This window comes from Labrus bergylta, chromosome 17, assembly GCF_963930695.1.
Source record: "Labrus bergylta chromosome 17, fLabBer1.1, whole genome shotgun sequence".
Taxonomy (NCBI): Eukaryota; Metazoa; Chordata; class Actinopteri; order Labriformes; family Labridae; genus Labrus; species Labrus bergylta.
Genome location: NC_089211.1, coordinates 12,209,547 through 12,236,252, shown reverse-complemented (window position 1 = coordinate 12,236,252; position 26,706 = coordinate 12,209,547). Strand labels below are relative to the sequence as shown.

General features: G+C 40.3%; 1 protein-coding gene across 1 annotated transcript in view; it reads left to right on the top strand.

The window, feature by feature from the left end:
- Positions 1-609: 609 nt before the first annotated feature.
- nsmfa (NMDA receptor synaptonuclear signaling and neuronal migration factor a) overlaps positions 610-26,706 on the top strand; it is a 46,381-nt gene continuing 20,284 nt past the window's right edge. Inside the window, 4 exon segments of the mRNA XM_065965629.1 lie at positions 610-1,181; positions 16,412-16,473; positions 16,734-17,639; positions 18,703-18,775. Coding sequence (XP_065821701.1) covers positions 610-1,181; positions 16,412-16,473; positions 16,734-17,639; positions 18,703-18,775 — 1,613 coding nt within the window.

Genomic DNA, 26,706 nt, shown 5'->3' with positions numbered 1-26,706 from the left:
ACATTCTCTGTTTGTTAACTTTATAAATAATAACACTTATCCTTGGTTAGCTGCTTTATGCCATGTTGACCTAATTGAGGAATGTTTGTACCTCGTCCACTTCTGCTGATGTCATAAATACAGTAATCATCTGTCTGGATCAAGTCATTGAAACTCTTGCAACACAAAGACATGAAAAAGAAAAAACAAAACGTGAGCATTGTTGGAAGAAACAGACAGCCGCTTGTGTAATGTCTCAAGTTGGAATTTGACAAAGTATTTCATAATATTCAAACATGTTGACTGAAAATGACAGCGGCCCTTTATGGTCTGTCAGTATTCCAGCACCTCTTTGAATACTAATATTATTCAAAGTCCTGCCAGTGGCTCATAGGAAACACACACACACACACAACACCAAGAAGAGCTCACCAATCTAAAGCTATTGTTATCCTGCTCCTGTTTGAAGCAATGCTCAAAGAGCACTGCAGAGCCTCAACCTCATCTCTCCCCCTGTCCTTGGCCGGGGTTGAGAGCCTCTCCATTTTTGTTGGAGGGGGAACCTTTTAACAAAATTACATAACAAGAGGTGATAAATAAATAAAGATACACAAATAGTAGACCAAAAAAATGGATGAAATGAAAGGTTCTCAATGGCACCATGTGTCCCTCAGATGGCATTTCTGCCCTCCCCTTTGTGATGATGATGATGATGGTGATAATGATGGTGATATCACCAGCCATACCATCCTCCTATCAATGAGAGAAAGGGAAAGAGAGAGAGAGAGAGAGGGTCTGTGTATTTTCAGCCACACGCTGACAGCTGTGCAGCTACCCCACGTACGTGCTCACATCCGGAGACACAGTAAGAGAGAGAGAGATAGAAGGAGAGAGGGAGGGACAGAGAGAGAGAGAGAGAGAGATAGAGAGGGGGAGGCTGGTGTCCCCTCTTCTTTTTTTGGCATCATTTGCTCTGCAGACGAGTGCGTGGCATATCGGCTCCCGGATTTCCCATTAACTTTCCTCTTCTTTGCAGTTTTTTTTGTTTGTACTCTTTTCATCGTTGCATTCCTCCGTCCAGAGAGTATTTGGAATGAACTGTTTTCCTGCCTGCGTCGTTTCCATGTCAGCATGGGAACTGCCGTGTCCAAAAGGAAGAATTTAAGAAACGATGCGATATCATCCGTGGCAGCAAAAGTTAGGTGAGTGATAACCGGAGTCTGTCGTCTTTTCCACCCTTTTCATCATTTAGTGCGGTCTCGGGAGGTTTTGACAGCTGTTAACAGCTTTAAGGCGCAAATCTCTTTGCGCATAGAGGCTCTTTGCGCTTTCGCACGTCTGCCGACTGTCCCGTCTAGCCTGAGGTGTGCGTCTGAGCTAATCTGTGCGTAAATGACCCTTAATTCTCTCCGAACTGACCCTGTACAAAATAAATGTAACCTATTAATCCCTCCTGCACTGTGTTTTCATTGGACTAAATTAGCTGGAAGAGGGGGGTTTTTTTTAGCCTTTGGCGCGTCGCAGAATTTTACGGATGTTATGAATGAAGCATCATTGTGTAATGAAAGTAATGCAGAGGCAAAGCGAGGGCTGCTCTGACTCACAGTATCTGATTCGCTTCCTCCCTTTCACACCACTTAAACAAAACAATCACCTGTCGGAAAAAAATAGCCTGCCAAGTTTTTTTTTTCTTTTTTTTTTTTTACGTCAATTTAAACATAAAATGCCTCCTGTCTGGCCGCATCGACCCGAGCCGGACAGCGTGTGCAGCGACGAGGCTGCTGCCTTCACACCGCACCGGGCAAATGATCCATCTGCCAATTAATCGATCACTGCAATCGATTCCGTCGTTAGCAGGTATAACCAATTACGGTAAGTTATTGGAGTGGTCACAGAGGGCAGCGCGGGCTGGACATTATTCAGACTGTTTGGCGGCGTACTGACGGCATACTCTAAAGAGACGTTCAGTGTATAAATATAGGCGATATGGATTTCTTCTAATGGCCGTGTCTGAATCCAGCTGTTTTAGCAGCATGCAAGCAAAGTCATCTCCATCCTGACTGTCGGAGCTCGCGCTGAAGAAGCTGCAGCTGTGCCGAAAAGCACGTGTGACTGTGTTCATGCGTCTACACATGTTGTGCAGACGCTGCGAGCTGAGATCTAGAGTTAGATCCGGATACAAATTCAGCATATATATATATATATTATTATGTTTTGCTTCTGCTGCAGGCATTGTTGTGTGATTGAAACTCAATCAATGAATGACCTTGACTTGTGCAGACTCCAACATCCAAAGATGTGGGCTGATGTGCTATTACGTCATTCTCTCGGTGTGTGCGAGGCTTCCTTACCTTACACAGCCTGTATATGAGCCTCTTCCGTATGCAATGCAGTGTGCCAATGTGTTTCAAGTGTGCCACCTCGAAAGGAAGGGATGTGATTCTTAAGCACAATGGCATGGATACAGAGGGTGACTTCTTGAGCAGGTATGTCTGCGCATGTGGGTGTGTGTGTGTGTGTGTGTGTGTGTGTGTGTGTGTGTCTGATCTCATGGCCTTTTTTCTCTCCATGTCAGTCACTGAATTACTATTATATCATTATACCCTTCAGGATGATCTCCTACACTACACTACACACACACACACACACACACACACACTGACATAAAAAAAAAAGCTAATTCATGCACATGTCTGGAACTCTCTGTTTCACACACAAAGGCCTACACACACGTTCCAGCTCAGGCACAGTTTAATTTTTCCAAGTTAACAGCAGAGAGAACCTTGCCTCCCGTAGATTGGAGACACAGCTGAATCACATCCAATATTAATAGGCCTCTCACCGGCTCACGGCCCCATGGATGTGGCAGCAAAGACTCATAAAGCGGTTTTCCAGCACAACTCTCCACCTCACTCGCAAATCAAACACACCTTTATAACTACATGTGTAAATGCAGGCATGTGTGTGCACTCTGCTCTCTGCAGTTCACTGACATATTCTGTCTTCTTCTCTCCATTCAGTCTGATTTGCAGGTCGGACTCTGCAGAAGTCGGAGCTCATTCTAACATTGGGTTTTTCCAACACAGCCGTTTACATAGCAATGTGCAATTATTTATGAAGGATTTTTCCTAGACACACAATTTCTTTTGCAATCATTGTTTCAAGGATCTGTTTTGCAAAATATGTGTGTTCAGTACATTTTGTGCTGAGCTTGCGTCATGTGTAATGCCAGAATACAATTCAGGGGAAAAATGAGCAGCTGAGTGACCCTCAGAGTAACATCTGGAAATAGCAATTACCATTCTGTCTCTGTGGCTACAAGGCCAGGCAACTGTTTTTTAAAAATGTATTATTACATGTGCTGAGGATGTAAAAATTACATTTGCTACTATTTTGGTGAGACTCAGAAATAAACAAGAATCTAAAGCTAAATGTTTTATGATGATGGGATTGTAGCAGGTCAGTAAAGTTCAAATGTGCTTCAGAATACCTGCAGGTTCCTGATGGCAGCCACAGACACACACACACACACACACAGCACAATATACACGCACCAACACACATGCAGAGGACAGTCATAGCAGAGTTTTGACTCATCAATTTCCAATCGGCCACTTTAGCTAGTGACCACTTAGTGACATGATATATTGCCTCGCAGCCTTAACATCGTGTTAGAGGTTACATAATATAAAATACTGCTGTCAGAGGGCCTAGTCTAGCTTAGACACACATACACACACACACACACACACACACACACACACACACACACCACAGCTTGTGTCAGTGCAGCCTCCTGATGATGATGCAATCTGTCTCACCTTTTAAATTTCCTCTTTCCTTCTCCCCTTTTCCATAAACTGTAAAGACAATGATATTTAAGAACACCAGACTCACACTCACACACACATTAACACACACACACACACACACACACACACACACATTAACACACACACACACACACACACATTGTCCTCTGTGTGTCATCGTCATTTGCCAACACATCCACACATAACTACACAGATCAAGTCTTCCTATTTATCGAAGAAAACCTGAAGCAGTGACTATTAAGGATCATAAATCCCCCCTCCCCCTTACTGACCTAAACTTACTGTCAAAAACTTATTAGGACTACTTAACTAGCATAATGTGTTACTTAGTTTACTGTAAACCAAATCTTAATTCTAACCTCAGCTTCTAACTCAAAAACAGAAATTCAAGAAATGTGATCATATTCACATGAACATACGAACGCATTCAGACTCTCACATACATAAAAACACACATTAACCCGTCACCGTTCTGTACATGAATTCACTGATCTTTCCTTTTCCATAACATTTGTAATCTGTTTTTCCTTTTGTAAGGTTCAGTCTTAGAAAAATACATTAAATATTTATTGAAACCTCTGACCTGTTGGTGGAGGTCATGACATCGACTGTGTCTTTAATGCTCCAGTTATTTGAAAGAGCAATGAATCTGAACAACAGACAGTGGACAAGATACTGTGAAGACTGTGCTGTTTGTTGATAGAGACTGCTAAATACAAGTCATATTCAGTGTGTTGTGTTGAATTAAAACGAGGCAGGAAATGATGCAATGTCCTTGAACCAACACAAACGCAGTTTGGAGGCCATGAAATCAACTCAATTTTATATTGAGTTACTTACTAATAGTTAGTAAATATCTCCTCAGTTTCAAACAAGGACTTAAAAAACTTAAACTGCTCATGTGATGAGTTTTTCAGCTGGTTATGAAACAGACTGAAGTTAATACTGATTCCTCTAGGTGACATACACAAAAGCAAACAAGACCATAAGGGACAGGATATACTTTTCTATACAGTTACATTTAATATCTGTAACTGCCTTCATCAGGTCAGTATCAGATTAAGCTACTTACAGCACATGGTTGAAACAGAGTTTATGTACAGTGTATTGCACGTTATGCATTTAAAATCAACATGATTCTTTTTTTTTTTTGGAAAAAGATTCCTAAGCATGTAGGGGACAGGACCAACAGTGAGAAAAGGAGTTCTGCTTTGGGGCACAGGTAGCCTAGTGGTTAGCGTGCCTGTACTGAGGCTATAGTCCTCCAAGTAGGCAGCCAAGGTTTAAATCTGACCTGTGGCTCCTTTCCTGCATGTCATTCAGCATTCTCTCTCTCTCCCCCATTTCAGGATCGATTCACTGTCCTGCCTCTTAATAAAAGCATAAAAAGTCAAAAAAATAAACCTTTGTTTTATTTAAATGAAATACTGCTTTGTCCACAAGGGGTCGCCAAAATCAACTCTTAATAAAAGTTCCTTAGAGTAGCTTTCACTTCTCATAATTTTTATCTACATGACAACAATCTTCCACTGTTGGTAGTAGTAGAGAAAACCAAAGTCATCAGAATTGATCTCCTACAGAACATAGGTCCTCACACCAAAAATAACACTCAAAAAATTCTGACAAGATGTGCCACTAAAAAAAAAAGCAAAAATCCATTGACGTCGTCTGGGATCAGTAAAGTTCGTTCCAGATTTTATGGTAACATATTTGATAGATGTTGAAATATTTCTGTCAGGACCAAAGTGATTGAAGGACTGACGTCATAAGCCTTATTGCATCAATGCTTGCAAGAATTTCATTACTGTTGTGTTTGATTGGCCGAACTGAAAGAAAAATGATCAATTTTAAATCAGTGACGTTTTTTTTTTTTTTTTGTCATTCATGTACAAGGAATATAGAGATGGCCATAGGTGAAAATACAAACAATACAGAAGAACACCCTAAAGAGACACTGGTTTCTTGTACCTGCTGGCGTTGGTCTATGCCCGTGCCATCTCCTGCATGTTTATTGATAGCTGGTTATGAAACAGGTCACACTCTCCCCTCCAGCAGCTCCTGAGATATAGAGAGCAACGGTGAGCAAGCGAGGGGAGGAGAAGAGAGAGAGATTACCTCCAATTCACACACCAGAAATTCTGCGACATTGAGTGAGAAAGGAAACGCTTTGATCTCCAATCTGCTGCCAGAGAGGAGGAGAGGGGCGCTGTGCGGTGGTTCGGCTGAAGGGCATCGGACAACAGCGCTCACAGAGCTGTGGGGGAGTGAAAGATGGGGTGCTAGATGAAAGCAAAAGAAATACTGAAATATTGTGTCTTGGTTTATTGAGGACAGGTGTGATTGTCTTCTCTGTCTGTCTGCAGTCACTTGGTGCATTTGGCTGAGGGCAGTTATGTAACCGTTTACTTGAAATAACAATTAAAAAGATTTACGAGGAGGAAGGATGCATTTCCTCTTGAAGTACCACAATCTGTGCATTCTTTGCTTAACTCTTCATATTTTTTTTTTGTATATTTAAGTGTTTATCTCAGTGCAGCTTCATTAGAGCACAGCAAATCTTTTTCTATCGCATCTATCTCCCTCCTGATCTCACACAGTCTTTAACTCCCTTGCAATGATTATGCTGAAAGAGGCAGATTGTATTGATTGCACTTTGAAGAATGATTAGGGCTCCTGCAGTGTTATGTGATTGTTTGTCTGGGTCCGTCTGCTTTCATGCACATTTCTTCTATTATTTGTTTGATTCTTTGACAAAATCATCCCAAACCAAAGTGTCCTCGGAGAGTGAAAGAGGCTTTTTTTCTGATAAAGCTTTCTCTCTTCATGTTTTAGAGTGCGACAGAGTAAGGCTTACAATTAAGGGTGGCTTCACCTCATTTAGCTGCTTCAGTTTCAGGGTCCAGACAACGTAAATGTTTTGCTCGCTGTCACAGCTTCAGTACTGGAACACTTGAATAATATGGAGCTATAGTTTAATCAACAATTACTATCACCTGGGTTTTTCATATTATCAAAAGTTCAAATTTCATCTGCAAGAAATATAAAAAAAAATAGATGTTTATATATTGTAATCTAAAAGAAAGTTCCTCTGTAGGCTACTGCAGAAATAATCAAAAGTGTGTTGTGTGTACAGTAAGTGTGTGCAAAGAAGTCACATCACTCAACACTGTATGTGTTTCAGGTGGTTGTGGTGAGTCACTGACATTTTAATCAGCCTCTCGATCGGGTGCTTTATTCCCACATGTCCCATAATGCACCACACTTTCAAGACTGCAATTAACATTCCCCAGTCCCTTTGGCCCTCAGCATGCGCAACAAGCCTCTCAACAGGTTCTAAACACCCCAGCTGTGCCTTCGTGTGTGTGCGTGTGTGTGTGTGTGTGTGTGTGTGTGTGTGTGTGTGTGTGTGTGTGTGTGTGTATACACTGTGTATGTGCTCTCCTCCATTTGTGTGTTTGTAGAAAACCCAATTCAATTAGACCATCTGAGAGGTGGATTCGATTACGGGGGCATTAAGAGTGAGGAATCTCTGAGCTTGGCAGCCCATTGTTTACAGTGAAGCGACGCCCTGGGAGACATCAGTTCTGGTGATATTGAGACCAATGGGAACTCTGCCAGGGGAGTGATGGCCTCGTTTCAGCCATGAGCCGCACTTCCTCCAAAGATATATGGTCACAGTGTTAAACTGCATCGGCATCCACAGGGAAATGCATGAGATGATTAGATATGGCTCGATATGGCGTAAAATACTGTATGTAGCAGCATAATAACTTGTGCCGCTCCCGAAGTGAGTCAGTTCTATAATCTCAGAGCAACCTCAGTGACTCTGGGGCTTTTTTTTGGCCTTGGATATAATTTGTAACAAAAAAACATAGAACTAATAATTTAAGTGAAAAACCAAACTTGCATTTTGTCTTCTGTGGCCTATAGTAATCTTTTGACAAGGAGTACTTCTGATAGCTGGGAAGGTGGATGAGTCATGTTTGAACATGTTACATTGTTCGGAAACTTAGCAAAGACTTTGAGACTTGAGTTACATTTGTATGGAATTTAATCCGTGCCCTGTGTTTTATTCAGGCAGTATATGTAAATTGTCTACGGATGGAAGATTAAAATAGTATTGTACAATAACGGAGGACTGACTTTAACCATGTTCCACACATTACATTTAATGTAATATGTCTCTACTTTGAGGAGGATAAAATATGTTCTGCCTATCTGGAAGATATCCAAACAGTACACCTAAACAGCTCAAATATTTGTCTGATGGGGAACTGTAAACGTAGCAATGAATGCAACCTAAACCTGACAATTGAAGAGAACATCCAAACAAAGATGGGACAAAGTAACACTGGAATAAGCAATGAGTAAAATATCGACATCTGCATGAGTTTGTAGGCAGAAACTAGAAGAGAATGAACAGGAGGTGAGCATATTTACAGGTCGTATAATGTTCCCATCTGTCAGGTGTCTCGTTATGCATTGTGTTGTCTCAATCTTGAAAAGAGTTGAAGGGCTGAGTTGTATTTTCCTGTTGTTGAAGATCCTTTTATGCATGTGGAGGTGGTTAGAGGAGTGTGTGGCAGAATGTGTTGTTGAAGGATTGGATTGTGTGTAATTGTGTCTGACTCATCCGGCTTGTGAAATGCTAAGTACACCTGAGTACCTGCTGAACTGTAGACTCAGGGAAAGGTGAAATTTGCTCATATCCTCTCTCACTCACTCGGAGGGAACAAAACAGACGACAAGAAAACAGACAGGTTTCAAGTTCTCCTCAGTTATTTATATAACAGAGTTTCAGCTACTTTTGGAGTTGAGTCGTGTCCAAGATACTGGACAATTCAGACTTGTGGTTGCATTAAAGTGACATTGAAGGTGCTCCTAAAGGTGCTTTTTATCTTTCCAGACAAAATTGGCATTCATTACATAATTGTCCTATAGCTGACTAGTTAAAGTGTAGGTTTTATGGCGGGAGAAGAGGGAGAATGTCAGTTGATTTGATCTTTTAAGAGGAGCTCAGAGTGGATTGTAGGAGAATTTGGTAATACTTTTTGGTTTCCTTTAACCATAACTACCATTGCTGACTGATTTAAACCATTATTGTTGTGATCATGAAGACGAAGGTAATTATGGAAGATATTTAATGAAGGTGTTAAAAATCCAATAACATTTACAAGTAAAAATTAAAATAACGTATTTGAAAGTTTGTGGTCTCTGTTGATCTCAAATGGTAAATTCTGCATACAAATGCAGAATCTAAAGGATCTTGACCAGAGTTTGGCATTAAAAATGTCAGTTTTTTGTTTGTAGTGGAAGTAGTATTGTTGAATATAGCATTTCAGCACACTTTTGCTGTGTTCAGAATACTATCATGTAATAATAGTAATATTACATTTGTTTTATATAGCGCTTTTCTAAATACTCAAAGACGCTTTGACAAAAACAACCAAAAACAAACAACAAAAAAAGACGAAGACATTACAACGAAGGAGTAATGTAAGGGGGGAGGATGGGAGTTAGTGGTTGTAGGCAGTGTTGAAGAGGTGAGTTTTTAGGGATTTCTTGAAGGAAGTGAGTTTGGGGGAGTCTCTAATGTTTTTTGGGAGTGAGAATGTATCTGTAGTCAGATGATTGAGCAGTCAGTGTCATTTTATTGATATAGCTTATAGTCCTCCCTCAGACATTCTTTTTCAGCCCTAACTTCATTCTCACTTCTCAAGTTCCTAGTTGGACTGTAAACAAAGGCAATGCATGGAAAAGTAAGTATAGGCAGGTTCCTTCATGGTTTATAAAGGGCTTCAGGTGTAGGATACCTTCTAGAAAAGCTTGGGGTGTCCCAATGTTTGAATATGTAATTGTGTAAAGAAAGGGTTTGGATTTTTTTCTTTTTCTTACCAAAACCATTTTTTTTGCAACCTGGGCCTTTAACACAAATCAAGGTCTTTGCTACCCTTACCAGGTAGGCCTTCAAATAACCATAGCACTGGCACATCATGAATGACTTATTTTTCCAGTTGTGAATCTCCAATCTGCATGATTTTGAAGGACAGAAACAATTTATGTTGTCCAGCAGTCTCAGGTATCAGATGAAAAGAAAATGCTTCTATGCACCTTTGTGGAGGACACTTTCAAAGGTCAATTCATTTAGACACGTGTTGGGTAGTTGAGAAAGGGAGCTGTTTCCAAAACTCACAATTGTTCTAGGACACAGGGGCACCAGAGTTGGCAGCGTAATAGCATTGCATTCACGAGTAATATTGTCAGGAAGCTAACCTTCATGTAAGAAAAACAAGGACAATGTGAAATGGATTGAACAATTCGGTAATCTCTTGCATTAAAAGCAGTAAGTGGAAAATATATGGACTATAAACAGGAAATGCACACAGGACATTAAGGTCAATACACTGTCATAAAAACCATACAGGTATAAAACATGGCAGAATATGGGCATTAAAAAATCCTCGCTGTGGTTGCCAACTCCTGTTGCCAATCAGCACATTAATGTGCTTATAAAAGCATCATAACAGCAAGAACACTTAAGAAAGTCTCTGCAAGATTATGTTCATTAAGTAGTTAATTGCATTGAAACCAATTGCTTCTCTAAAAATGTCTTGAACCGATACTAAAACTGACCTTGGAAACTGCTCTTTGTAACTTACAGAAGGAAACTTTGAATTGCAGCTTTTACACCAAAGTGGGCTGAAAGCATAGACTGTAAATATTAATGGACGAAGCCTGAGTGACGTCAGCCATCTGTTACGGCAGGGGGCTCCGGAGGGTCATCGGCAGTTGCCGCAAAGCTGGAAATCCTGTCTCAGCCTAACTTTCAGTCAACCTAACGACAGGCTTAGAGCTGGAGCTGAGGCGGGTTTTAAGCCTCTTGATTAACCATTAGGCCTACATTGCGCTCACCTGTCAATCATGCCAGCTATGCGCCTAACTATGGATAACACGTATTGTTCAAAATCAAAACAGAGTCGTTTTAAAAAATTTGCTCCCCCGGGGTGCTGGTGGTGCAGTGGTTACACCGAACTTCCACGTGTGCATTGCGTGTCCGCTCTGGTCCGTTTCGGCTGCGTGCATCCTCATCCGTCAACACCCACCGGCTGCATCAACACCTATGATCAACGCCCACAGGCTGTGCTCTCCACTAACTGTCAACAGCGCGAGATAACACGATGTATGTGGACCGGAACGGAGACGGACCAGACACGCATCTGGTGGAAGTTGGTTGTAGTGCATCCCAGGTTCAAATCCAGCCTGTGGCTCCTTTCCTGCATGTCATTCCCCACTCATTTCCAACTCTATCCACTGTCCTATCTCTCCATTAAAGGCACAAAAAGACCAAAAATAAATCTTAAAAAAAATTAAAAATCCCTCCTCTGTTCAGTGTGTGCCAGTGATGACTGTAACTAATCAGACCTATTTCGATTTTTGTACCAGGCTGTAAACATGTTTATTTATGCTGTAAAAATTGCTTTTTTTTGCCAGTCATGTGTATGTGACTTCCAGTGTTCCTGGAGGCAGCCTCAAGCGGACACTCGAAAAACTGCATGATATTGCACTATTGGCTTCATTTTTCGAGACCGTAGGTTGCCGCTTCGCTAAAAGTCCTTCGAGTTCTCAACAATACCTTTGCAGCTTAGCAATCTTCATCTGCTGAGGTAGATCATGGGACACAATAGAAAGCTTTAAACTAAATGGAACTTGTATTGACTCATTTTCTTTTGGGTTATTTTAAAGGTCTTGCAGAAGCATATTGTCATTTAAATCTTGTTTGGTCTGCAGTGTTGTAAAATATTCACTTCATTTATTTGGGACAGATCTCCCTTTCACATTGAAGGTTAAAGATTCCACTCTTGCACAGCCAGTCTACTCATGTGACTCATTTTTAATTATGAGCTGGCCTGACTTATTGAACTTGCACCTTAACCATCTTTATATATCGTCTTTGACCCATGATCATAGAATAAGTGGCGGTCTTCACGGACTTTCAGAAGCCCCTTAGGATGTTAAAAGCCCTTCAAGAGCCCTTTAAGTGACACAAAGGATTTTAGGGATGAGTTGATTTTCAAAGATGCATTTTGTCCTGCAGATAAAACTGAGTCGGCTGTCACTTTTATCTCTTTCTTCCTCATTGTCCTGACTGTGCACTCTCTTTGTCTAGCTCAGTTTCCTCAAGTCTACTCCGTCTTTCATTTTTAATATGCCCAGATTTTCTCCCTCTACACTCCTCTTCCTCTCTGCGGTAATCCCATCTCTCCTGCTCAGAAACTCCCCTCCCTAACTGGTGTCTTTCCCCCAAACCCCTGTCACATGTCTGAGAGCATGCGAGACGAATTTCATATCCGCCTGTCAGGCTCCTTCCTCTCCTTCACCTTCTCCATATCCTCCCTTGCATTTACTTTTCACCTGACTATACAGTATGTCTGACCTGTGTACCTAATGTTTTGTGCTCACATGTCACATAGTCAGTCCAAGACAATTACAAGAGAGAACACAAAGAGAGGGTTTGTATAATACATGGATTGAGAGGCCTTTTTTCTCTTTCTGTTTCCACTCATATATAATGGATTATGCAAGCCTCTTGCACCATTGTTAGCTGATTCTAATCAGAAGGCCCAGGCCTGTTGAATAATAAAGCATGAGGACAAATTGAAAACATCTCAGAGCATCAGAGAGACACCTGCTGATTAGCATGTACACTGCATTGTATTACAATATGTTGTTAATAAGACTTGTTACATTGCATCATGCACACAAACAAGCACACACATGCATTTTGATGTGTTCTTTTCTTGCCGTTTCTCCTGATTTGCCCTTAATATATTATTCAAATATCATACAAAATGACTTTAAACCATTTAATTTGATCAGACAGGTCACAATCTGCTAGTGCCAATATCGAGTCAAACTGCACTGAGACTTCTAACCATTCATATTACTCCACTTCAGGTGAAACTATAAAATCAAACTCACAACTTTTTTTTCCGCCGTGAAAGTCTTTATTACGCTGATTTATGTTCAAGCCGTCCTTATTTTGAGAAGTAATTTTTTAATTAGTTATGCTAATTAGTTGATGCTACATAAAGGTGTACAGTGCGGTGATTGATGGCTCAGCTCAAATATGACTCCTGAAGTGCTGTGTGAATTAGCAGAGTGCAGATTCTCTTCTGTTCTACTGTGGACTGAACCAATGCTAATGCGATCTTTGCCATTTTTTCGGTAGGTTTGATGTGTGTCTTGATCAGTGGAAGGGGCAATGCAGCCAGGTCTAAACTGTGCAACTTTGGCTCCAAATAACGTCATGGCGTAAATGGCAGCGTTTTTGTACAACAAGGTCAAAGATTCTCTACAGTCATTGCCATGTTTTACAGTGGGGTCGTTTGACCTCTGTAAAGCCTCTGTTACTACATGTGGCTCTGTGACCAAATGACTTTGCCCCACCATTATGCCTTTGTGCATTTGCAATGCCAACAAATGAAAGTCCCACTTTGAACAAGCAATGTAAAAAGGCCTTACATATTTAATTTTCTCCAATGATGAGGTCCTCTCTCTAAAAACTTAAGGCAGCCGGTCACATACAAAATACACAGAGTTGAAGGGTTTGTTTGTGCGTGTGTGTGTGTGTGTGTGTGTGTGTGTGTGTGTGTGTGTGTGTGTGTGTGTGGGTGTGTGTGTTTGCCTTCTATAATGGACATGCTTTAATGTTGACAGAGCTGTCAGAAAGTCAGAGAGGATGCGTGCACTGACTGTGTACGTGTGTGTGTTTGTGTGTGTGTGAGTGTGTGTGTGTGTGTGTGTGTGTGTGTGTGTGTGTGTGTGTGTGTGTTACGCCAGCCATCACCTCTGACACTCGCTGTTGAAGCTAATATGGACAATTTTGTGAACACATCAGAGTATTTATCATGATCACATCAATAAAAACACAATCAAATTATTCATAATGCTTTTCACACTTTAGAAAAAGAAAACAAGTATGCTGACTCAGCTGATCTAATAGTCTGACTGTAGTATGGAATTTATTTTAAGTAAACCCATCAAAACCAAAGTGTTTAAACTTTCTAATTAATATACTGAGTAAACAATGCAACCAATGGGTTAGGGTTATTTTAGAATATACACCAACCCAAAACATAACGTTGACGCATTTCGAGTAAAAAGCTTTGCTGCTGGTGTTATTTCTCCTGCAAAGGTGAAGTTTGGACCAATAATCTTTTGATAACAAATCCAAGCTGCTGTTATTCCTATGAAAAGTAGTAAATGAGCAGTAGCAGAGTCAAACAATTAGGTCTCACAAAAAAGGAAATAGGTCCTTATATTGCCTTGACAGTAATCCAAAAGGTTTATCCAAAGTGATGTACATCAGAGAGTAAGTACAACACCAATCCAGTCATACTCCGCCACCAAAGCAGCAGGAGCAATGCAGGGTATAAGTGTGTTGCCCAAGAACACATCGAACATGTTGCCCAGCTGGGGATTGAACCCTCAACCTTTCAGTTGAAAGGCGATGACTCTACTTTAATTATAATCATTAAACTTAATGGTTGTTAGTGTGGAGTATTTACTCTCATTTTCATTAGTGAGACAAACATTGTAGGCACATCTTTAAATCTTCTCTTTGGTCATTTTCTACTCTAAGAGGAACATAAGGAGGTCAGTGCCATTGAACTACAGGACCCAGGGCTATTTTATTAGTACTTGATGCCCTTTGTGATATTATATGTGGCTGAATGGGTCTCTGGAGACGATCCATCTGTCTTTGACAGTATAAAAGAAAAAAGACAAAAGGGAGATAAACACTTAAGCACAATGGTTATGGAGCTACCATCAACATCTGTTTCACATCTCCATGCAATGTACTTGAGTTGCATTCAAGGTCAATAATATTTCTTGAACCAAACATACACTATGCTGTACATCCCTAGCTGCAACCTCTGGGACTGAGAAATTAAGCCAATGCCAATATAAAGTGACCTCCATTAAAAAGTCCCACTTTTATAACATAATTAAATGTGTCTACAGCCTGTTAAAGAATGGTTTAGTTTCTTTTCCTAATTTCTCTATTCAAGACAACTGTACAAAGGTTGAAATCCTTTCTATATTTTCTTCTATAACTAACCTGCTCACCAACAGCTACAGAAGGAAGCAGGAACTGCTACTGAAAGCTGCCTTAATGTTGCTGTTGGTGCATTAAAAACATCATGTAAATTATACTTGGATACATTAGCTCATGGTTAAACATATCCTCTCCCTCAGGTCTGTTTCGCCTGTGCATTTTGACTAAGGTCAACTCGGAGTTTGTTTACATCCGGAGTGGGGTTGGAGTAGTAGAGAGAATCACTCCCATGATTCCCCGCCAGCCTCAAGGCCATCTTTTGTTACTGTTTTGTTTGAGAACCCCTGGTGGCAGAATTTACATACTGTGCGTTCTAGGCTTTAAATTATGCATGCAATGGGGCATGTTGGCCTAGGGCAACAGGTCATATTGCCAAGATGCTGACAGGTGACTGCTGTTTCTGCTGAGTTTTGGTATTTTCTCATGCAAATATTGGACATATAATGTGCTTGTTCTACGTATGATATTACTAACAGACATTTTACATTAGTGTGTGATCAAGATTTTGAGTGAAATCTGTCATGATATTATTCACACGTTAGCACTGATGAACTGATAAGGTATCAGTGATTGCACTTACCACCTGGTTTGTGAGCTTGTTGGTATTTCTCATTCAATGATTTTTTTTGTGGCAGCCAGTGCATAGAAGTTAGGTTGTTGACTTGTTGTTGGCTTTTCCCACTAAGGAAGACAGCAGGCTGTAGCAATGAGAACATGAGCATTTTGTGTCGTTTAGCTGCTGCTCTCTCAAGGAGGTGGCTGCAAGTTTACAACGTTCCATGACCTTTATCTCTTAGGTTCTTTAGTTTGAACATCTCTTTTTAGTATCTATTGCAAAAGTATCTAATTCTATGGGAAACACAACAGTTTACTAGTTCACGCACTAACTAGTAAATAAGCCACAAGTTTATTAACTGTTTAGCTTTGGCAAAGCTCAAATCCAAATGGTCACTTCTGTCTCCAGAAAACCAACATGGCAATGGCTAAGAGACTACTTCTACATACTTGAGACATTAGACAGGCAGATGACAAACCAATGGGTGATGTCAATGAAGTTACGTCTGTTATTAATGCAGTCTTTGGTATTTCCATATAAAGATTATCTGTGTGTATGAAACAAAGAAGACAAACACACTCGTGTTCTTACAGCTGCAATGACGTCTACCAACAAAAACGGAGGTCATTTTAAGAGATTAAGTCAAAGCATTCCTACCCTCTATCTCCTCTGGCTGTCTCATACTCAGCCCCTCTTTGAGTCTGAGGCTGCCTGAAGTGCGGAGATAAAACAGCTGCATCTTAATCTGTGGGTGGCACAAGCCCACAAAGACGGCAATTAGCTCTATAATTTACAATTCCCTTGCCCTGCTCTTTTCTCTCCCCTTCCATTTTCTCTCCTCCCTCCCTCACCTCCTCCTGTCCAACCATGAATTAATGTCTTTATGTGTTTCATGTGTGTGTGTGTGTGTGTATGTTCCTACAGAGCAGCGAGAGCATTTGGAGAGTACCTGTCCCACACACACCCTGAAAACAGAAACGGATCAGGTCAGCGTCTCAGTCCATCCCTCTATCCTGCTCTGCTAATTCATTTGTGGTCCTTAAGCCTCCCTACACCTGCTTCACCTCATCCTCTGCTGAAATGCCACACAGCGATCATTAGTGTATAACAGCTAATAACCAAAGAAAGACTATTATTAGGCCAATCTGTTTCATTCTCAGCTTTACTCTTCCCCGTTTGTTCTTTCTCTTTAGCATCCTGGTCTCCGTGTTTAACACTAACATTTGTCTTTTTGCTGTCATACTAGCCCATCTTCTGTGCGAAACGTTGGTGGGTCCCGACCCGGAGTCACCAAGTGACAAGATTGGCCCAAACAACAACCACCTCCATCCTACCTCTAACAACACCAAGGGCTGTGAGAACAACAACGAGCCAAGCCCGGTGAAGCCCCCGCTGGGCTTACTCCAGGCACCTCCCCCTTCCATCACCATCTCAACCAAGCCAGCACGTCTTTCCCTCGAGCGCAGCTTCTCAGCCGAGGAGGACCAGCAAAAGAGTGTTGAGTGCACCCTGCAGCCGGCCCGTGTCTACACCATCACCACCCAGCGTGGTATGCTAATGAGCAGCAACCGGGGCAGCAAGGAGAGCCTAGAACTGGACGTCCTAAAGGAGAAGTCGGGGAGTGGCAGGCTGGGATCCAAAGGTGGCTTGGTCCAGCCCTCCACTTCCCCTTCTTCCACCTCATCATCGCCAACCCAGCACCACCATGCCAGCAGTGGCCGTGGCACCAGCAGCAGCAGTGGGAGTCATCATCATGGCAACCACCATGGGAACCACCACCATCACGGCGGCATATTGGGCACCAACACCCCCTCTAGCAGTGGAGGGGCAAGTGGAAGCAGCAGTAGCAACCAACAGCAGCAGCAATCTTTAAATATTTCTGGATCCCACCATCATGTATCACACCATCACCACCATCACCTGTCTCAACCACCGCTGCAGACCTCTGTCAGCGCCCACAACATCCGCAGCTGGGGTGAAGGTGGAAAAGGAGAGGCTGAGTGCAGCGGGCTGGCCTGTGACTCATGCGGTGGCGCCCCCTCGAGGAGCCAGGGCTCCTTGGATCTAGAGAGCACGTCCCGAGAGGCAGGCAAGCAGCACCGACGCCTAGAACGGATGTGGAGTGTGGACCGGATGACTGGGCTGGAGAGAGGTGAGAGGGCGGAGGACACAGAGAAAGGGAGATGCGCTGAGGTCCAAACACGTACGGGAGGGTTTGTTCATGACGAGCCCTGTGGCTGGAATTGGCGGTGTTTGGTATCTGACCAGAGATGAAATAGTATTTGATTAATTTCAAGAAAAAAACAATGAAAACATAATAAGGGAAAAGCTTTGGTTGATCAATGACATTAGCTGTGCTCTAACAGTAGCTAATGGGCTATCAAATATGTTATTATATGCTTGGTTTAGGGCTTGATTTTCTCTGTTTATTTTGGGTTTTTTTTAATTGCAGAACAATTGAGAGATAATGAATGATAATGATTGTCAAACACCATAAATGTATACAACTTGCTACATGAAACACAGTATGCCAGTAGTTTGACATCAACATCAAAAGAGCAATTCAGCTTCTATACCTGAGTATGACATCAGACAATGGCTGCTTGCTTTTTTTGAATATGGTTGAAAGTGTAGTTTGTGTGACAGTTAAATTAGATATGAGGACTGGTTGTATTTTTGAGCCTCTATAGGATAACTTCATTGACAAAAGGCTATAAATCACACACCCTTTAGTGAGATACTTTTTTATGAAATAACTCAACTTAAATGTTTATTTTAGGTTATTATAAAGGTTAATATTAAGTCATTTAACAGTACAAACAGTAGTATTAACCGGTCCAAGGTTAGATGTAGGTTTACATGAAATCTATTGAAACAGCCGTTTGGTTTAAGTTACAGAAAGCTACTGTTTCAACACAATTTCAAATCTATTTCTTCTCAGGTCTGGTGGGGTGAGGGTTTGATGTTGGATGTGACATGGTGGTCTGTATTTCTACCTCTTCGTCTCCCCGTGTCACTCCTCTGCTGTCTCCTTCTGTGTTTCTCCCTCTCTCCATTTGTGGAGTTGTGGACTGTGAAGTTGCTGTCGCTGATTTGTGCTTTCATATTTCCAATATATTTATTACCGTTAGTTTTGCTTTTATATATACAAAGATATTTCTTCAATTTTTTTTCCCACTTAACCTTGAAATCATTATCCTTCTCTCTTATTGCAGAGGACACTAACTGGTTCCCCAAGGAAAACATGTTCAGCTTTCAAACTGCCACAACGACCATGCAGGCGTGAGTGTTGAGTCTTCAATCACACATGAACCGTGCATGTGATATGTCATATTTATGGTGGATGTTCTGTCTGAAATGTCCAGTGTGCTTAAACATACAGTACTGAGGTGCTTTATGTCATTAACTACAAATTGCATACATACCATCACCACAAACATTTGTCCAAAGCATGCTATATGTTTAAAGATTGATTTCCTATCCCCCAAGCGGCCATTGATTTTCATTTCAGTAAGCTATAAACTCAGCTAGCAGACCTTTGAAGCTTGCTCAAGGTGAACAATCCATCATAGTGAACATTTTGTCAATCTTTTATTTTTGTCCAAGTTAGATTATTTGAACTTGTTGGCGCTTTTCAATGTCTATTTAACAATTTTACTGTTGCTCAACAGAAACCCATTATCCAATTCTCAGTTATTTTCTGCCAACAAGCTATTTAAATAAGGTTGTAAATTGTTGAGCTAGGCTTTAAAAATCTGCAAGGAATTTTTGACCCGGCATTCTGACAGACTCCAATGTAACTCTTGTGTATAACAAATCAAGGTAAAGAAGCCTAAGACTTTGACGCATATGTGTGAGCATGATAGCAAGCCTACATTGTGTCTTCAAGTGTCCTGCAGCCTTATAAGATATGACAACCTCTTCATATCAAAATGTAAAATCTCTCGACGCTTCTCTGTCAGTGTTTCCTTGGCAGTTTCTTGAAGCCTTTGACATCTTGTCCTCATTAGATTTGTGTTAAGAACATGTTCAGAACACAAAGTCAGACTCATCATTTGGTCCCTTAAATAATCACAAACTTGTAGCAATCATTTTGAATTGCGAGTTTACTTTTTACTCGTGGAGGTCAACAATGGCACACTCTTTTTTGTCTGTTCATTTCACCTATGCCAGTTTTTCCGCTGTTTTTTTGTGGCGGTTTTCACTGAGTCCTCACCTGTTTTTTTCTCCCTCTCTCCTCTCTTCATTTGTGCTAATTCAACATTGGACACTCAGGATTTCGTAAGTATACTTCCCTTCCTGCTTGCTATTTTTATTAGCTGGCTACTCCTTGTTCCTAGTTCCTCCTCCTTAACTCTGACGTCCACCATTTAACCTTCATTCTTGGGCCGGGTCAGGCCTCTGGTGGGATTGTCCATTTCTTTGGATAATTCTGGCCTTACTAACAAAGACAGCACACATCTAAACACTAAGAATCATCAGTCATCATCTTATTTACATTTAAGGATTATCTGGCAAAAAAGAAACCTATTCAGGACGAATAATGTCTTTAATTCATGTAAAAGCAGTCAAAGGGGAATGAATTGAGTTAGAGGACTTTCAAGCAACAGCAGAGATAAAGTCCAGTGTAATCCACTGCAGCTGAGTATGCTTGCCAAGCACAGGTCAGAAAAATGTCCGCCTTTTTGTTGGCTGACCTCAACCCTGTTAGCTAACATCCACCCAGCAGCTCTGTCAGTTTGGCACACACACAAATGAGACCACAGCAACAGATAGAGTCTGGCAGTTCAAGTTCTTTGTGGCAGTCATGTTAGTACATTAATCCTGCGCCACAGTCTTCGCCAGAACAGAATCTGTGCTGACCGATCATTACACGTGTTTGGAACTGACAGTGACAATTTGAACAAAAATCAGCGCTTATATTTGATCTCAAACTGTTGAACCAGTTGTAGTCAAAAGAAGCCCCTTTTCACCTAACTAATTAAGTCACACAAAACCTGGTTAGATAAATAGCAGGTGTTAGGTGGGGGTTATTTCTGTTTGTATAAATCCAATGAAGAAATCGTGAAACAGACTGGAGATTATAACACCGTTTAATCGGCCGAGGTCAGACAACTTCATCAAACAAGCACGCTTCCAAATCACTTGACTGACAAAGTGCTGACAAAGTAACAGTGTTCATAGTGCTGCTTATATTCTGTCAAAAAGGTGCAACCCACAACTTCCTTTCCATTTGGCTACATCACCATAAAACAATAAAGATGACATGACACTGATTTGTATACGTAACAACTGTAGACTCTCTGTCTAGCAAACAGTTGCTGACAACATATGCTTGGCTCCTATCCAAACATAGACCTGCTACTACTTAGGTGCTTCACTCATATAAGGTTACAGCTTCAGACACCTAAAAGTAGGAGTGTTAACAGGTGGTAGGCAGACTTGATTAATACATTTCACGAAGTTACAAGATTAATGAATTTCATGAAAATTCGTACTAACAGCAGGTTAGCCCAAAGGATCCCTGTAGGCTAGCTGAGAAGAAGGTTTAGCAAAAACGTTCTCATCTTTAAACTGAGCCCAGCCTTTACATTTCATACTGCACAACCCCAGCTCTCACCACACCTTCACTAACTAAACCTGACTAACCAAAGCTGTTGCAATACTTTCTAGTTATTTACAAGTTGACACATGCTAACACCTAGCTGCTAGCTTAAATCAAATGTAGAGCTCTTACAGTAGTTAAAAGAATAAAACTAGTGGAAGGATATATTTTTGTTTCATCAACAAATCCCATGAAAAGGCCAAAACCAATAAAGTGATGAGTTCATCCTACTGAAATGTACAGTGTAGCCAAAGCCCAATGACTGTTTTTGTTTCTAACTGGATAACAAGCCCTCAGCCATATGTTTACAAGGCTATACCATGGGTTTTTATTAAAAAGGAATTGATAATGGGCTCCAAATGTTGCCAGTGCACTTTAATAGCTATGTCAGCTTGCACATCATCATCAGTAAAAAAAAAAAAAAAAAAGGAATTACAGTACAAAGGGTGATATTTACAGAGTTTTAGGTCGACTGTTTGTTTTACAGACCTTTTGGAGGTCTTAGGTCCATGGTTGTACTCCTGCTGAACAATGCTTTTAGGAAGTCATTGTCAGGAGAGCAGCAAAAAGATGATGGTAACATGTATTTAAACGTTTACCTTGTTCACAAAGCTTGTCACTGCTTTTGAACATATATGGTGACAACACAAAGTTTTTACTACGGGCTTAAGGCTAAGTGCATCAGACTGGACGGGAAGACGGGACTCATTGACATGGATAAGTTAGCAACGCTTTTATGGGATTTGTTGACAACAAGAAAATTACAAAATATAGCAGCCTTACCCTTTAAAATTACTTTTTGTTTTAGGGGGAAATTTGACAAGCCACTTTCCACAACTTACGAATTGCACACACAAACTCAATTATGTTAAGCTTTGTTGGAGATGCTTTATCTCTGGCTTTGTATTTGCTATTGACAAATGTTCATCAGTTTCACAGGATTGCAAGATGGCATCTTTCCTGTTTAAGGACAATTAAGGCTGTTGAAAGCAAAATCACACATTGACAGTGATGCATTTCACACTATGTTTGTACTTTGACACATAAAAGTCCAAACTGAGCACATTGGTATCACTCTTCTTTGTGAGCCAGAGCATTTTTAAAAGTTTCAAGACAACCAAATTAAGAGGCATGTAAGCCTACAACAACTTTACTGTCTTATTCATTAGTACAGTGGCACAGTGCAGCTTCAACACAAAACACTTTAACACATGAAAAATCAGCATCGCACTGACGCTTCAGAATGTGCACTTTAATTGGAGTTGCTACTTGAAGCCAATTACGTCCAGGAGCTAAATGAGGAAAACATAAAAACAAAATCTCACAATATCTTTAAACTGTTGATAAATTTGAAAGAAAATAGTCTTTAACTCTTTCCGTGAATGACAAAAATGGCAGAATTCCCCCAAAACAAACCACTCGTTAAGGAATTATATCTCATGCTGACACCTCATAAGACATATGAGGTCACAAGATCATTGTCGATATTGGCAGAGGGCTTAATTCACATGCAGACACATTTGTTGCAGCTATGAAAAGGAAATACGCTTTAAGCTGAGGATGTGATTTGATATCAGGTCTTTATATTCAAAGCTAGCTGCTGCCTCCCTACAACAGCCTTCCTTTCACAGCCAAATAAACCCTGCAGCTAAACGCCCTGGCATCAGCCTCCCCACACTATCCACCCCTTGCTCTTCCAGCATTCTCCCTCTCTCTCATCCCTTTAATACTGTGCCACATCCTGGCAGGGCTTTCCGGGGATTTGTGCAGAGAAAGAGGAGAGAGAGGGAGCAGGATTCAGCAGAAGTCATCCAGAGGTACGCTGCCCCTGCCGGGGTGTGCTTTGCTTGAGCGCTGTTCGCGCTCGTTTCCGGCTACAACTACGTTGTCTCTTCTTTACAGCCGTGTCTAATCTGACTGAGCCTAAGAGTCACAACGCAATTCAAGAAGGTGTGTTGATGTCAGCAGCTTTAAAAAAAGGATCTGCTTACTGGTGCTCTGCTAATATTGCCCATATTTCCAGTCCAGATCAGTACTGCAACAGTGGATTGGATTTTCCTCAGACAAAACTGAAAAGATCAAAAGCTCTGCATAATGTCTGGATGGTAAAAAAAAGAAAAAGAAAAGAAAGTTTTGATAAATAAAGATTATTATGCATTATTTTTTAGAAGATGTGGATTAACTGTACTGATTATATCTGATCTGAAGAATGGCTTTGTTACAAGTTTTAAAAGATGGATTTGAGGGGAAATGCAGGATTCAACTGCAACTTTTTAAAAAACAGACTAAAAAGTGAATTGTTATTGAAACTTTCCACCATAAATAATAAATATCTAGAAACAAAAAGTGTAACAGCTTAAGAGCTTAATCTAGTTTATATGGGAAAGTAACATTTCAACACTATTGAAAAGTGAATCTGTAACCCTTAGAGGAGTAATGACATCAGTAACAAGTTCAGAAAGCGTCCCACTCAGGCCCAGATGCTCTGTCACACGGGGCAGATGGTGAATGTGGCACCATGCAGTACATCTCAAATCCTTTGACATCTCAGTGTCATGCATCAGCGTTAGCACATTAAAATTGTGTTATTTCATCAAAATGAGGGATTTGAACATTGGGGAAAATTGTGGGAAAATTGTTGAAAAATTGTTTGAGGGACACTGTGTCTTCTTTGCTCTGAGGAGAATATATTAGCACTCAGCCTGTAGGTTTTGAAACCATCATCACTACAAAAAAAAAATCCATATCAAACATGAAGCGGTCAGATGTAGTTGACACAAAGTGTACTTTTATGTCACATTTATTTGAGTGTTCTTGTTGCTGGTTACCTTGTAGATCAACACTATTACGACATTTTATTATGACACACATGAAATATGCAAATTGTAAAATAGTTATAATGAGTAACAGAGAGTTACAGTGAGATACAAAAAGAACGGCAAAAGGGAAGGCAGACATACTGTTTTTAACTGAAAGCGGAGGTGTATGGTTTCTCTAACTTTTTCTCTCTTTCTTTTTAAATCTCATTATCTGTCTGTACACATAATCACCGTGGGCAGCTGAGGTTTAAGCAGGGCATTCAGGGTGAAACATGTTAGGGTGACTCTTTGTGTAAGATCTTTCTATCAAAGGAAAAAGTAACAGGGATGTGGCATTAATAGTAAGTTCTACTTGCTTCTCTTTAGATCATATTTGGCATGGGGAGATGTCTGTTGATTATTAAATAAGCCTCGCTGTTCATTGTTTGATGTTACAGGTTAACTTCTGTTCTGCTGACATTTTAATGGAGGTGAAGCGAGGACAGAGCGACTCCAAATACTTTTTCTCTCTCCTTTTATGTTGCTCTATTTAAATTTGCTTCTCCAGCACTAGATATATATGGAGCTGTTCACATAGATGCACACACACACATCACACACACACACATTACACACATACACATCAGACAGAAACACACACACTTTCACACATACACACACACACACACATAGAGCACATGCTGAGATCATTAATCATGAGTGTTTACCGCTATCTTGGTTTTCTGTGTGGATGCGACATGGGAGAGAGGGAGGCAGAGAGATAAAAGAGTGTTTATCTGGGGCTCTTGCATAGAACATCATGTCAGACTCAAGACAGAAAGTCACAGAGAAAAACTACTCTAACCATGCTGCTTTGTTGTTACTTAAGACACTAAATGGATTTTAAAAGGAGCATGGTAAAGTAGAGCCTTTATGCACTTACTCAAAGACAGAGATGTTGTCCTGTCAGAACATTTAATTGTTGCTAGGAGACAATATATCCCTTGTTGACTTTTAGGAGGCTATCACAGATAGTGAAAAACCTTGCATAATTGAAAAAGTTGAAATTTGAAATGTAACATGTTAGCTTGAACATTTTTGTTTACATACAGTTAAAAAAGTGAAGCAACATGAATGTTGATACTTTTATTTTATTTACATTTGAACAAATACCATATTTTGTAGGTTCATAAATATGTCTGCTGCTTTACGGTTAAACTTAAGTGTATGTGAATAAAGGTTTCTTAGGTTAGCATTATACAGATCTATACCATGCATAAAAAGGAACAAGCTACCTAAACATACGGCAGCTTAGCTAATAAGGGAATACATATTCCTTACCTTTTAAAAATGTGCAGTGTTTTTATCATATACCTAATAGCCTATACATCTGTAAGTGTTGGTTGAATGTGAATATAAGGCTCATTTTAGGAAAAATACATTTTATACCAAATACTGACAGGTTGAAAGACAAACTAAACATCTAGCTAGTACGCTAACTTTAGAGTTTGGAAATAAATAAAACATAATGAGGCAAGACAGCTTGAAAACTTTAATTTCTAGGTTTATAGACATCATTGTCGTTTACGGTTAATTCAAATGTATGTGTGTGAAGAATGGCTGCTTAATAAGATTCATCCCAATAAGGTTACTATTTAGCTTAAAAAACGACACAAACTACTTCAGCTGATTATCTTTGACATTTTACATTATTTCTGAGGTGTAAACATGTGTGTATGTTCCAGGTGAAAAACATGTGACTAAAAGGCTGCTCACAATAGCAGAAAGATAATCTATAACATTAACTATCTTGCTTGAAGAAAGACAGTAGCGTAAACATCCTTGTAGCCTAGCTAGTTAGTTAAAACATGTTTCCTTTTTTAGAGTGAAATAAAAACTGGACTTTTAGTTTTTGATACATCAACTTATAGTTGATCTCTTTTAAATAAACGTGTTTTCTCAATTTGTTAGTGTGAAGTAACATATATGATAATTAAGGTAGCTCACTTTAGCATGAGAAGATCTATAGCTATTACTATCATGCTTTCAGAACACAAAGTACCTTGGCTGAAAATAAATAACATATGTAGTGTTTTTCTCTTTGAATAAATAGGCTTAGTCAATGTACATTCCAGGGTAATAAAAATGTATGTGAGTAAAAGGATGCTCACATTTGCATAAAGACAACCTATATCGAAAGGCTGACCCCACAGTGGGTCTCCTGATGAATACAGATGTAGACAGGCAATATTTTTTGTACAGAGCATCATTAGCCCATGATTAGCCTCAATGAGATGCAGTAAGATACTTTAGAACTAAATTTGAATTAATGAAAATAAAAACAGCCTGCTTTGTGCAACCAGGGTAAAAGCAAGGATGCAAAATTTGTTGTGTTTATCGTGCAACAATATTAAATGAAACCTAACCTATACAAACAGGTATACAGTATAATGCACTGTGTGTTGACAGATCTGATTTATGTGCTGTGCTCTTAAGGGAAAGACACCATTAATGCAGTGTTATAGTTCAAGCGAATGCACTTAACCGGACAGTATAAATATGGAGATTTGGGATGTTCAGGGTCAGCAGCTGCACATTCTGACAGATGCAGGGAGCCTATGTGAATATGGAAGTGACGCAGTCACAAACAATGCAATGAGATGAATCTCAAAATAAAACCTTCAAGGGAGAGAATAACTGAAGTGCACTGCTTCTGTCACACCACTGTGTGACTTTGAAAGTGCTGGAAAATACAATAATAAACTCTGCCATTTTTTTCTCGCTAGCTTCATATTCTAAATCATCAAAACTTCATT